Source organism: Cricetulus griseus, chromosome 2 (assembly GCF_003668045.3).
Source record: "Cricetulus griseus strain 17A/GY chromosome 2, alternate assembly CriGri-PICRH-1.0, whole genome shotgun sequence".
In the NCBI taxonomy this organism is placed as follows: domain Eukaryota; kingdom Metazoa; phylum Chordata; class Mammalia; order Rodentia; family Cricetidae; genus Cricetulus; species Cricetulus griseus.
In genome coordinates, this window is record NC_048595.1 from 86,843,558 (window position 1) to 86,857,051 (window position 13,494).

The window sequence follows — 13,494 nt, forward strand, 5'->3', positions numbered from 1 at the left end:
GGGTGTGTACGGATGCATATTCCTACGCTCTTGTGTGCAAGCATCATACATACAGCGTGCACACACACACACACACACACACACAGCAGTAGGAGGAGGAATAGGAGAGAAGGGAAGGATAGGATATTAAGAGATATAAATGTCTAATGTTATTTTAAATCATGATGAAACTGAAAAATACCTGGGGTTTTGGTTAATAGCATTTGTTCTAGACCACAATGAAAAGAAAAGAAACAAAACTCTGGCCAAAGACCATTTTGAACCATCTTAATAAGTGGAGAGAAGTATGTGCTGTATGTCTATGCTCTTCCAAACCAGTCTTAATGGTCCAAACTGGAAAGCCAATGGGAGTCCTGGTAACCAACTTGAACTCTGAAGCAATACATGGATGCAAAGCACAGAAGCTAGCCAACTTCTGGTTTGTTTGGGTTTTTTTGTTTTGTTTTGTTTTTCTTTCCTTTTCAACCAGAATAGACTGACTACAGATGGTCAGGAGAACAAAGAGAAAGAAATTGAAATCTGAGCTAAAGAAAGGGAGCTCTCAGGACATACTTGACTGCTATGAAAAAAGAATGCTGTGAGAAAGGAAGGCAGATTTGGGCTATCATGCATAATGACATTAAAATAAAAGTCACTGTCCAACTCACTGCTAGTTCGGAGGGAAAGCCTGAGTAATGTGGAAAAGGCAGGTCAGCACTGTGGGTCTGGCATGAGCAATCAGGAAAATGGAGATGAATCTAGGTATTTCCTGTGGAGGGAATTTAATACAGGAATTTGATTATACAAAAGATGGAGGAACTGAGGACCTGAATTATCACTGAAGCCACCCCAAAATGAGAACAATTGGAAAGTGCTTACCTCCCCAGAACAAAGGGATTAAGGACAAAGGGAGGTGGCACCATAGGAACCATCAGGGGCACACAAGAAGGCCAGCCTGGGTACGGAACCCTGAGTGCACTCCTTGGAGTGAGTGAGGGAAAGTGGGCAGTGAGCCTGCAGTTACCAGCACAGTGGCCAGTGGAGCAAAGAGGGCGCCTCAAGGTCCTGAATTGAAAATGGATTATTCCTTTCAGGAGACTGAAGCAGTTCTTCATATCAGAAAAGTCTGTTAATTTTCCATTAATCATCACCATGAGTTTGTAATCCAAATGGTAGGCATGAAGAGTAACGCCAAGGTGCTCACTCTTAAGCACACACAGAAGCTATGCAGGCCCCCACCCCAACACCTAGTATCAGCTCCATGCCTTAGCAGTTGGAGAACCCCCACCTGGAATGTTTAGTGTGTCCCTCCTCCTTGTTCACTCAATAACCTTCAGGATTCCCTTGCTTCAAGTATCCCTACCTCCAGGAAGTCTCCTCTAATGATGCCCAGGCTGGATTGAGGTCCCTTCCCTGCCAACCATCATGCCTGGCACCATGCCAGACACAGGAACTGGCCCGGGACTACTTACTCAGCACGCTGAGCTTCTCTAGCTTCCTAAGCTTCAGCCCTCCTTCTAGCACAACAGGGGCACAAATACATATGGTGGTTTCTGTTCCTGCAGAGCTTACTGGACAGTTGAGAACGTGAGGGATCTCAGCCAGCGGCTTCTGAGAGGACTTGGGTTTTCCTGATAAGTACAAATGCAGCCTTAAGTAGAGGCTGAGCAGATGGTGAGGCACAGCAGATGGGCTGCCCTTTGGGCTCCGGGGCGAAAGGTGGGAGGCCTGGCTTGTGTCCCGGACTCAGCTGCTGGTCTCCGGCTGTGTGACCTGCTCACCCCTTCCCATGGTGATCCCATGTGCAAAATGAGCTGGCTGCAGGTTGGAGAAAGGTTGTGGTTCCTGAGCTAGCTGCAGGGTTTAGAGATAGGAGACTGTGTCTAGAGGAGGGCTAACATCGACATTTCTCAAGATCTCCAGCTTTGCTGGGATCTCTCTCACATGGTTTACAGTTTAGGAAAGTGTGCAGTCAGTTATTTTTATAAAGTTGTATGGCCATAGACTTTACTGTTTTAGGTCTAGTTCATTCCTCCCCAAGAAACTGAGTAACAATAGTCTTTCACTCCTGGTTTTTCTCATGCTTCCAGCTCCTAAATAACCTCTAACACTCCTTCCTATTCGTTCTCATCATGGAATCACATATGTGACTTTTGGTGTCTGTCCTCTTTCAGATAGCATAATGTTTCCCAGGTTCATCTACATTGTAACATGGGTTTGTTGTTCACTTCTTTTTCACGGCTTAGTACGTTTCCATTGTAGCAATATAGCACATTTTGATTATTTTTCATCAATCGACGAACTTGGTTGTTTCTACCTTTGGGTGATTATGAATAATGCTGTTAATGATCACTCAGGTGCAGGTTTTACATGGATCTTTCCTTTCCTTGATACTTACCATGGTGTGAATTTCTGGATCATACTGTAACTGTGTCTTTAACTCTCTGAGGACCCACCGGGTTGTTTTTTCCAAGCTGAATGAACCATCTTACGTTCCCTCCAGTAGAATGTAAGTGTTTCCTAGTGATCTTACCATCCAGCTAGAGTTTAAAGCCAGAGAACCAGAGAATATCTTAGGGATCCATTATAAAAATCTGTGATTTCTTATCGGAGCTTAAATCTCAGAGCCCATGTCACCCAGAACTTGACTATACTGCAAAGGTTGACTTCTCAAGAGCACCCTCCACTGCCGTTTTAAGAGGAAGCCCTGAATTCAGCTTCCCCCTTTCTGTGCCCTGCTGGTAGCAATTTTGGTGGTGGATTCTAGAAGTCCTTGTGACCCACTTTCCAGAATCCCAAACACCCCATGAGCCTCAGTCTCTAATGGCAGTGAGCACGGAGCTGGCCTAGTATCCTGAACCTTGGCCAGCACCCCTAAGGCTGCTGTGTTGCTGCATGTCATTGGTCCTTATACTGTCTGACTTACTGGGATCACAAGGCAGATGCACATCCTTGTGGATACCATTTACCTCAAAGTCAGTATTAATGTTGCCTCCAGGAATCCTGCAGGGCTAATAAATAAGCACAGGGTCTTGAGAAATCTCCTTAACAGATTTATAAACCAACAAAACCCATGTTTGGATCATCAGGATGGTCCCTGTGTGTGAGCAGAGAATGCTTCCAGCTCATTCCACTGTGACACATCCTGGAGAGATGTGAACAAACGTCTACTCACCCAGATAGAGACCCAACAATAGACCAAAGTGACAATACCACTAAACTTCAACTTAGTGAACCAATGAATTCATTGGTGTTACTTTCAAAAACATGGATGACTCCAAGGCAGCCACATGACTGAAAGCTCACCCCAGCAGGGGTGACAACTTGGAAAAACTGGAACCCTGGGGCTCTCTGCATGACTTCCAGGAAGCTCAGCAAGTTGGAGTGTCTCCTCTCCTCAGCAGTCCGTAATGCTTATATAACCTTGGGGAGGGAGGAACTTGTGAACCAATTATGTTTCAGGAACTTCCTGAGACTTGTGAGTTGTTTTCTTCCTGAATCTTAATATCAGAGGGAATTGTCTCACGATAAAAATAGTTGTTCTTCCTGGGACCCTCCGCTGTGCCAGATTTCTTGTTCTAGCCCAGGCAGTTTCTCCTACTCTTGCCCCACTCTCTTCCCACTTGTCTTCTTCTTCCCCAACTCCACCGCTTAGGTGACAGAGGAGAATCAAGAATGCATATTTTACTTGACTTGTTATGTGATTTCTCACTCCTGCCAACTAGATTTTTTTTCTAGTTTGTTTATTTGTTTTTATTGCTTCATTCTGAGTTTCCTTGAAATAAAAAAAAAATGCACCCTTTCCACATGTAAAGACAAGTTCATGATAGCACTGTGGCCTTCCTAGCCTGTGACTAGCATCACTTACCAATCCCAGCTCCTTCTCCCTGAGCTCAGAATCCTGCTCACACTCTGCCCAGAGGTGAAGATGGGTCTGGCATCTGAGATGGTATCTGTTTGCCATGTTTCAGGAACTCTTCCTCAAAGCTCTCCAACTTCTCTTCCAGGCCTGACCTCATGCCAGTTCCTGCTCTTGGCCATGTTTCCCTGCGGGCGCTCATTCTCACACTCACTGAGCATTTGAAGTTCATCAGAGCCTCCCTCACTCCCCACCCCTCTTTTACTGCTGGGGTACCATTTGCCTGCCATTTCCTCACCCCTCCCTGCCTCCATTATCTCTTCTTATGTCCAACCAATGGCCCTCTCTTGTCTCTCTGTTCCTTATGGCTGGACAATCTTAATGCTATTCACACTCTGAACAAGCCAGAAGTGGTGAGGATCAGGGCAGAAGAAGGGCATCCATAGACTGGGAAACCTTCTCCTGCCCCCATAATGGACATCTGCTCTTCTGAGAGCTCCACTGCACCCCCAGAGGGCAAATATCTTCAATACACTTGAAGAATGGGAAATAATATCAGTGGGCTTTGCAGTCCACAGTGTTGTTATCAAATCCTAGCTGTATAGCTTCTTAGCTATGGAATTCCAGTAATTGCTACCCAACATGTTCCATACAATGGTGGTTAAGGGTCTCATGCTGGGCTTCGGCAGGGCTTTAGAGAGATGGGGGACTTGGTGTGCTTTTTACTGCCCCCCAATAGGAAGGTGGGTACCCAGAACTGTTTCTAAAGGGAAGAGGTGAGGGTAGAGCTCTCCAGAGGTCAAAACCGTGCCACCTTCTACTTCTTCCAGGTGCACACCTATAGGAGTGCCCTTGAGCAAGTCTCCTCAATACAGCCGGGGGGGGGGGGCGAAGAACCCAGCAGCAGCAACAGTAGTGACAAGCACACCTGTTCTTCTGGACTCTGCCCTGCCTCTTCTAATGAGTCTATTCCCACCTCCTTCTTCAGTGTCTCCAAGCTCTTCTCACACTATCAGGAACATCCCAGAGGGAAGCTCATACCCTTTCCCATGGTCCCTTGCTACTCAGTTGATAACCCTGCACATATCACCCTTCAAACTAGTCCAACTTGTAATTTGAACTGCACTTCCTACTGGCTTCCTACTTACACCCTTCTCTCCATATACTCTGCCCTTCCTGCTCATATGACCTTTGCCCATACTGTTTCTTAAGTCTGTAATGGCTCCTTCTACCCTTCTTAAATTGCACAGCTGTCTACCCTCTCCCACAAAAACAATAAATGAGTCCTGGTTTAGATCATGTGACATAGATTAGAGAAACCCAACTCCTTAATCAGTCAACCATTTAATGCATTTTATGAACCTTATAGAAAGAGTTGGCAGTAGTACCAGCTTCAGGTATAGCTGGATCTAGGTGCTCAAATTATACCACTAGAGTTTTTTTCCCACTCCACCTACATTTAACTTCTGCTCATCTTCTCTCCCTTCATGCTTTAGCCTCTTTTCAGGGATATGACTACTTTATGACTGGGAAAGATGGCCACGAGGAAACTTCAGTTTGCATCCTGATGGCCAGAACTGACTTACTCATTGTACACTTTGAACATGGTACCCTGGCATGACAGTATTTTATGAACCCAGAAAAATGTTTTAATTTCTTTTACAGTCAGGAAAAAAATAATTTAGTTGAAGAAAGTATACTAAGATATTATGTTAGTCGACTTGCTTTAATATAAGCACTGCCAAGAATATAATTTTAAAGGCTTTATTTTTAATTATGTGGATATGTGTGTGGGTTTGTGCCCATGAGTTCAGTGCCTGAGAAGCCCAGAAGAAGGCAATGGGTCTGCTGAGCCGGAGTTAGAGGCAATTGTGAGATACCCAGAAGAGAGCCCCTGTCTTTTAGCTTTCAGCTGTTAAAAGTTAGGAACAAGTAAGTGTATCTGGATCAAATCCTTCTAAACAGAGTTGTGGGAGGTTCTGGCTAGCCTTGCTTGAGTTACAGACCACCCCAAGAAGAAATGTAATGGCAGGGACATAAGGAGGACTTTCTGAATGTGGGATGGAGAGAGAAGAGACTCTGGTTTATAACACAGGATCATTTAAGCATTATTTATTGTTTTTTCTTTCTTTTGTCTTGCATTTAGAAGATGCCTTTCTTATGTGTATGAGTGCTTTGCCTGTGTGTGTGTGTGTGTGTGTGTGTGTGTGTCCATCATGTGCATGTAGTGCTTGTAAAGGCCAGAAGAGGGCATCAGATCCTCTGGAAATGGAGTACAAATGCTTGTGAGCTGCCATGTGGGTGCTAGGAACTGAACCCAGGTCCTCTGCAAGACTAGCCAGTGCTCTTATCTCCAGCCCTGAAAATGGCTTTTTAAAAATGCAAGCTACTTTACTCCATTTCAAAATGGAGACATTTTTAAGGTTGAAGATGTCAGATTGCTAATGCACACAAATTCTCACTGTTCATCTTCTTTGCACAAGTTTTTTGGCCCAATCGTCTATCTAGGTAGGGATCTGTTCATTGAGCCTCGTGGTCTTGGGGTTTAAGGTATTAGCAAAATGCTGTGTTGTTCTAAATCCTGATTTTGTTCCCTGTCCCAGCTACCCGCTCTCCTCCCCAGCGCTCAGTCCCACAGAAAGGTTGCCTTTTGGCCTTGAGGAGAATGGGGGCACACCATTCGTCCCCAAAGCTTCGGGGAGGCACCACCACCAGCACCAGCACCACTCCAACTATGGCCTTTCGCTGCCCCTGGAGAATAAGGAGGGGCCATTGAGGTCCCCAAACTCCAGCAAGGCCCTCAACAGTGAGTATGTGGAGGGAACAGGGTGGAGTGGGGAGGGCCAGTGGGGAACAGGAATGGGTGGTGTTGCTGTTAAGATAGGCTGAGCTCCTCAGTCCTCATCTTCAGATCACAAGATTCATTTGAGTTTAGCTGAATGGAAGGTGGGAACACCTGGCCCATTTGAAGAATCCAAACACAGCCCAGGCTGCCCTTGCCCTCATTCACCTCATCCTTTTGCATAGAAGAGACTGTCATGACCTCTTAACAGGATCCCTCCAAAGCAGTCCCCATCTAGAAGCTGCCAATGTCAGCATTAAGTCCTTCTGTTCCTCACTGCCCCAGGATAAGTCTACACTTTTAGCACAGTCACATACAGACCTCCAAAGCTGCACCCTGCGGTCCCAGCCTCCCCCAGCCTTCACACACTCCAGCTGCATGAAACTTCGGTCCTTTAACCAAACCCTGTCCTTTGTGCCTGCTCTTTCCTCTTCTTGCAATGCTTTTTTCTCTGCCCTAGTAAGCCTCTACATCCCTAAGGAGCCAGCTCACATGTTGAGCACAGCATCCCCTGCACCCTCCCACTGTCAGAACGTGGTGGTGGTGGGTATCTTCTCTCTTGTGCCTCTAGCAATGATGAAAGCTCTTAGAGCTTTTATGTGTACCACCCCCACCACCACTTACGCTAGAATCATGTCTTATTTGTTTATTTCAACTCCCCGGATGCCAGTTGCTAACAAGTAATAAAGCACAAGCTTTATTGTATAATGAATATTTAATATTTAGTGAATGTTTAATGCATTAATGAATAAATCCAAGCTAGAGGAAGGTGGGGTAGCAAACAGATGCAACACAATACAAAGAGCCAATGGCTTTGATTTTAGAAACATAACATGATTCTCCAGGGTACCTTGTTATGCCTATCAGCCTGGACACCCATCTTTTCAGCTTGTAAAGGGCCTTTCCACGCTTAAGGCTTTTTATGAGAATAATCGCACAGCAACCCTGCAAGAGAAGTGTTTTCTGTTTTCATTTATAAATGGATCAGTGGCTCAGAGGTCAAACAACATGCCCAGGGCCACCCAGCTCCTGTCTGAGGGAGTAAGGTTGTGAAGCTTTGACATCAGATGTTCTTGCACTGCATCAAGCAGGAGGAGCAGAAACGGATCTGGGAGCTAGGCTCCTGCATGTGTCTCTGGCCCCTGTATCTAGCTGCCATTTCACCCCCACTGTTTCCTTTCCCATGGATATGTTGTAGAACTGAGTCCAGGAGCACCTGCCCTGTACAGCGAAGCAGCTGCCCATCTGAAGAAGCTGGAGCTGGAGACTGTGAAGACTGCTGGACCCTGGCCTGCCCTGCACATCAACATAAACAAGGTGCCAGGCCTGCTTTCACGAAGGGGACCGAACCTCGGGTTTTTCCATTCCATTCTTGCACATGTGTGCTTGCATGCATGTTCCTGTGTGTACAAGTACACACGTGTGTGTACGTACACATACTCATGTGTGTGCATATACCCATATGCATATACACATATACAGGTACATGTGTGTATGTACATGTGTGTGTGCATGCTCATGCTTGTGCAGGTGTACATGTGTGTGTGTATGCACACAGACTAATGAGTATGCATACACTCATGTGTGCAGGTGCAAGCATGTGTGTGCACACTCATGTGTAGAGTTCAGAGGACAATCTCAGGTTTTGCTCCTCAGGTGCTATCCACCTTTATTTTGCAGGCATGACCTCTTACTGGCCTCAAGACTCACCAAGTAGGCTAAACTGGACTCACAAGCCCCACCTCTGAGGCACCTACCTGTCTCTGATACCATCAGGCATCAACATGCCCAGCTTTTTTAAAAAAGATTTTTTTAATTTATGTATATATGTGCCTATGTTAATATGAACACATGACTGCGCCTGTGGAGGAAGCTGGAAGAAGGTGTTAGGTCCCCTGGAACTGGAGTTCCATAGCTAATGTGGGAACCAAATTTTGATTCTCTACAAGAGCAGCAAGCTGTCTCACTGCTGAGCCATCTCTCCAGCTCTATGCCTGGCCTTTTCCCATTGGGTTCTGGGCCTTGAACTCAGGTTTTCATGCATGCAAAAGTGCTTTACTTACTGCACCAGCTGCCCAGCTTCTCCCCTGAAGCTTTCTTGCCCTTTCTGATTAGTCTGTTTCAAGAACAGAGCCCCACTTGCCTTTTTGATGGGTGAGCTATGGGCAGCACCAGGTGGCACCCAGCATATCCTGTTCCCCTTGGATATCTCTGCTTCTCGTTGTGTTTTAACCCTATTCCACAGTGCACATGGTTACTGCTTTTAATAGGGGCTTGCCCAGAATTCCACAGCATCTAAACAGATGTTGCCTGGCAGAGAACTCACAAGCATTCAGTCTCCAGGATCCAGAGGAGAGTGCCTATCTTTTCTCTGTACCTCAAACTATTCCTTTCCACATTTCCGTCCCATTTAAGAGAAGTTCACTGTGGGGGTGGGGCTCAGTGGGAGAGCATGTGCTTAGCATGCACAAGACCCTGGCTTCAATCCTCAGCACAAGTGAAAATCTGAAGAAGCACTGTAGCTGCAGGGATACAGTTATGCAGGTGACTCTGACCCTGTCCCCACACAGTGGAAGTGTGTCACTCCATATGTTTCCTTGATCCTTATTTTTAATTTTTGTGTGTATGTATTGTGTATGTACATGTGTATAGTGGTGTGTGTGTGTGTGTGTGTGTGTGTGTGTGTGTGTGTGTGTGTGTGTGTGTGTGTAGGCCACCACCTTGGGTGGTGGCAATCAGGGCCTATCCACTTTATTTTGAGGTAGGGTGTCTCCCTGGCCTGACTGACACTTGCCTATTAGACTAGGCTGGCTGACAAGCAAACCCTGGGATCTTCTTGTCTCCACTCACCAGTACTGGGGTAACAACCCAGCACAACTGGCTTGCAAAAAGAAATTTTTGAGACAACTCTATCATGTTACCAAGGTGTTGGCCTTGAACTTACTCTCTACTCCAGGAAGGTCTTGAACTCTGATCCTCCTTCCTCTACCTTCCCATTGCTGGGTTTGCAGACATGCATCACCATGTCCAATTTATGTGGTGTTGGGAATAAAACTCAAGGGTGTGTGCATACTAGACATTCCACCAAGTGAGCCCCAGCTCCAACCCCGTTAGCATTAAGAAAGCATTTCATGGGCCAGTGAGTTGATTTATCAGGTAAAGGCACTTGCACCCAAGTCTAGTGACTTGAGTTCTATCCCTGTAATTATGAAAGGAGAGAACTGACTCCCACAAGTTTTCCTCTAACCTCTGTGCACACAGCTCTACACATGTATACACATGTATAAATAAATAAATGTAGTAAACTATTTTATTTTAAAAGAAAACTATCTCTTACAATAGACTCTTTGGGAAGCGTGACACCTCAAATGAAAACCAATGCCTTGAATGACTTAACTTTTTTCCCACCGTAAGGATGTAACCACCTCGGCTTCTGCTATGGTTTTTGTAACTTCCTATTCTTTTTTTTTAACAATTTTAAAAAATATTTATTTATTTTTATTTTTATGGACATTTGTGTTTTGCCTGTATATATGCCTGTGTTCAAGACTGTTGGGTTCCCTGGAATTGGAGTTTCAGTTGTGAGCCACCATGTGGGTGGTGTTGGGAATTGAACCCAGTTCCTCTGGAAGAGTTGTCAGTGCTCTTAACTGCTGAGCCATCTCTCCAGCCCCCCAGGGGGGTGGTGGAGGGGTTTAAGACAGGGTTTCTCTGTGGCTTTGGAGGCTGTCCTGGAAACTCTCTTTGTAGATCAGGCTAGCCTTGAACTCACAGAGATCTGCTTGCCTCTGCCTCCCCAGTGCTGGGATTAAAGGCATGTGTCACCATCACCCAGATTGTAACTTCCTATTTTTAATTAAATGATTTCCCTACCTATTTCCAAGTGACAGCAGGAATTTCAATCTCATCAGACTTCCCATGTGTTATTTGTACCAACAATTTAAATACATATCTTATTGTTTCCTTGTCCCTAGTGACACCCCCAACAGATAGCCTGTTCTCAGCTATGACACCAATACCCCATTGTCATTTATTTGTATGTTTTGAATCTTGAATGCCATAGTGGACAATATAGTCTCTTTCTGAAGTTCAAAATTGAACATAAAATATGGTGATTCAAAAAAAACAGACAACACAAAAGTGTCGGGGCCATGCTTGTAATCTCTCATGGAGCCACCTCTATGTGTGCAGGCATGTGCATACATTCACAAGTGTGTGGAATGCATGTGTGGGTGTGGATGTGTGAGTGTGTGGTGGTCATCGGACAGCCTATGTGTTTGTCCTCAGGCAGATAGCTTCCACCTTAATTGGAGACTGGAACTTTACTACACAGGCCAGGCTAGCTGGTCCTGTGGGCTCCCAGAGATCTGCTAGTTTCGACCCCTTGTCTTGTCATCAGTGAGATAACAGAAAGCCCCACCCTGCCCAGCTTTTTATGTAGCTCCTGGGGATTCAAATTCAGGCCCTCATACTTAAGAGGCCAGTACTTTACAGATGGAGCAATCCATCCCCCGCCCCCAGCACTAGAGATGCCTTTTAAGTAAAACGGTTCACGCAAAGATGCACAAACTTGGCAAATTTCATGTTGGTCCTCAATGGAGGTGATTCACTTAACTGAGCAATACTGCCCTCTGCTCGTTCCAGCTGGGACAGAAGCAAGCTAGCTTGACTTGTATGTCCTAAGCAGCGGTTTAGGTTGGCTAAATTTAAGGGGGAAAATCCATGCTGAATTCTTTTCTTATTTTAGCAGCATTCCATTATTTTAAGTAGGTCTTCATTACTGTCAGTATAACCACGTCCCCATAAGTCATTGTCAAAACCCTCCAATGGGCTCCTAACTAATTAAATTCCTGTTTGCCAACATGCCACCCCCAAATTAAAATCAACTCCAAATGTATCTATGAAAAATCCATTCAAGTATGAAATAAATATCTTAATGTAACTGGATTTACAAACACAAAATAAATTACCCTAAATCTACACTGTAAACATTCAAGATATTAAGTTATATGTAAGCTACTTATGTCCCTAAAGGAGAATGCTCTATCCCTTGGGATAATGAATCCCATGTCATATGACTTTTCTCTAAGCCTAGCATGATAGTTTAGTGTCATTACTGTCCTCACTTCTCAGGCATACCTTGTTGTATTTTCTTTTCCAATTATAGAATCTAGCATAAAAAAGTCATTCATACCTTTTTCTCATTTGAGCATCTTAAAGTTCTTATGAAGGGGGAGATGGCTGCAGAGAGCTAGGAGAGCTAGCGAGGTTGCATGGTTGAGAGTTCTGGCTTTGGACTTCATCAGAACCTTCATTCCTGGCCCTTGGCCCTTCTGCTTCCCTCTGTATGATCCTGAACAAGTGGCTGTCCGTGACCCAGCTTGTTTTTTTTCTCATCTACAAAATGAGGAAAATGTTTTGTATTTTCTCTTCTGATTGTGTAGTTATTTCCCTTTTGATGGAGGAGAGCTTGCAATTGAACCTTGTGCCCTACCAAACTGTATAGCCAGCCCAAAGTCATCTGCCCTCTGCTAAAGTGGAGATGATGAAGGTACAAGCAAGAGAAGCCAGAAAAAGTGGCTTAGCAAGATGGCTGAGCATGGGAGACACTGCTGCCAAGCCTACATTCAATATCTAGATCCCACATGGTGGAAGGAGAGATCTGATGCCCCAAAGTTGTCTCTAACTGCCCCTTGCCCTGCCACACTAAGTGAACAAATAAGGACTTAAGGAAAAACATTTAAAGGATGCCTGTCTCCAAATAGGATGGACAGATGAGACTCCAGTGAGTCATGCACTTGAAGTACGCGGCCAATGGCTGGCTCATAATATGTCCTTAGTACATATCAGCTACTGGCATCTTTCTTTATCATCACCATTATTACTATCATCATCATCATTGTGGTCATTGTTATCATCACCACCACTATCACCATCATTGTCATCATCATCATCATCATGGTTGTCACCATCATCATCATGGCCATTACCATCACTGTCATCATATTCTATTTTTGATGGTACCCTACAGAAAACACCACTGAGATTTTATCTCAGAACACCTGCCTTTGTTTGGTACTAAATAGCATTGCTGAAGTCTCTTCTTTCCAAAGTTCTCCTCTTGTTTATTGGAGGTTCCTTTGGCTCCTTCCTGGATTCCATGCCCTATTTCTTTATTAAATACATGAGTTACCTACTTGCCCTGCGCTTCCTCTGTGGCTTTCATAATATTCTTGCAATGGATACCAAGATGACCAATGGGACTTTTCGTTTTTCTAAAGCGGGGTCCCAGTATTTAGCCCAAGGCTCATCCTGAACTCATCATCTTTCTGTGTCCATCCCCTGAGTGCTGGGGTCGTAGACAAGTGCTTCTATGCCTAACCTCAGTGGGGCTTTTGATTTAGAGAATAGTAATTTCAGGACTCGAGGAATATTTCCCTCCTGCCTTGGTGTGTGGTGGCTGACCTGCCACAGTACCTCCTGAGACAGCTGAGTTGGCATTAGCAATCATGAGGTCTTGTGCATCTCTTATTAAAATCATATCTCTTTTGATAATAAATGGGTGTCACCATAATTGTGTGTAGAAGGTATTTATTGGGCACAGAGTCTGGGCCGAGCGTCATATTGTGCTGAGACATACAATGACCATGACCTACAGTATGGTGAGCAATTAGATATTATTTTCCCAAAGTGGCACATATACCATCCAAGATATTTCAGGGCTACACACAGGGATGAATACATTTTATTTTAATCACTGTGTAAATTAGCATGCCTACTACAACAATAGTTATAAAGCTTTTGATTTCAAAGA

General features: G+C 44.8%; 1 protein-coding gene across 1 annotated transcript in view; it reads left to right on the forward strand.

The window, feature by feature from the left end:
- The window catches only part of Epb41l4b (erythrocyte membrane protein band 4.1 like 4B), a 144,428-nt gene that overhangs the window by 96,341 nt on the left and 34,593 nt on the right, over positions 1–13,494 (forward strand). Inside the window, 2 exon segments of the mRNA XM_027403049.2 lie at positions 6,442–6,644; positions 7,879–7,997. Of these exon segments, the coding sequence (XP_027258850.1) occupies positions 6,442–6,644; positions 7,879–7,997 (322 nt within the window).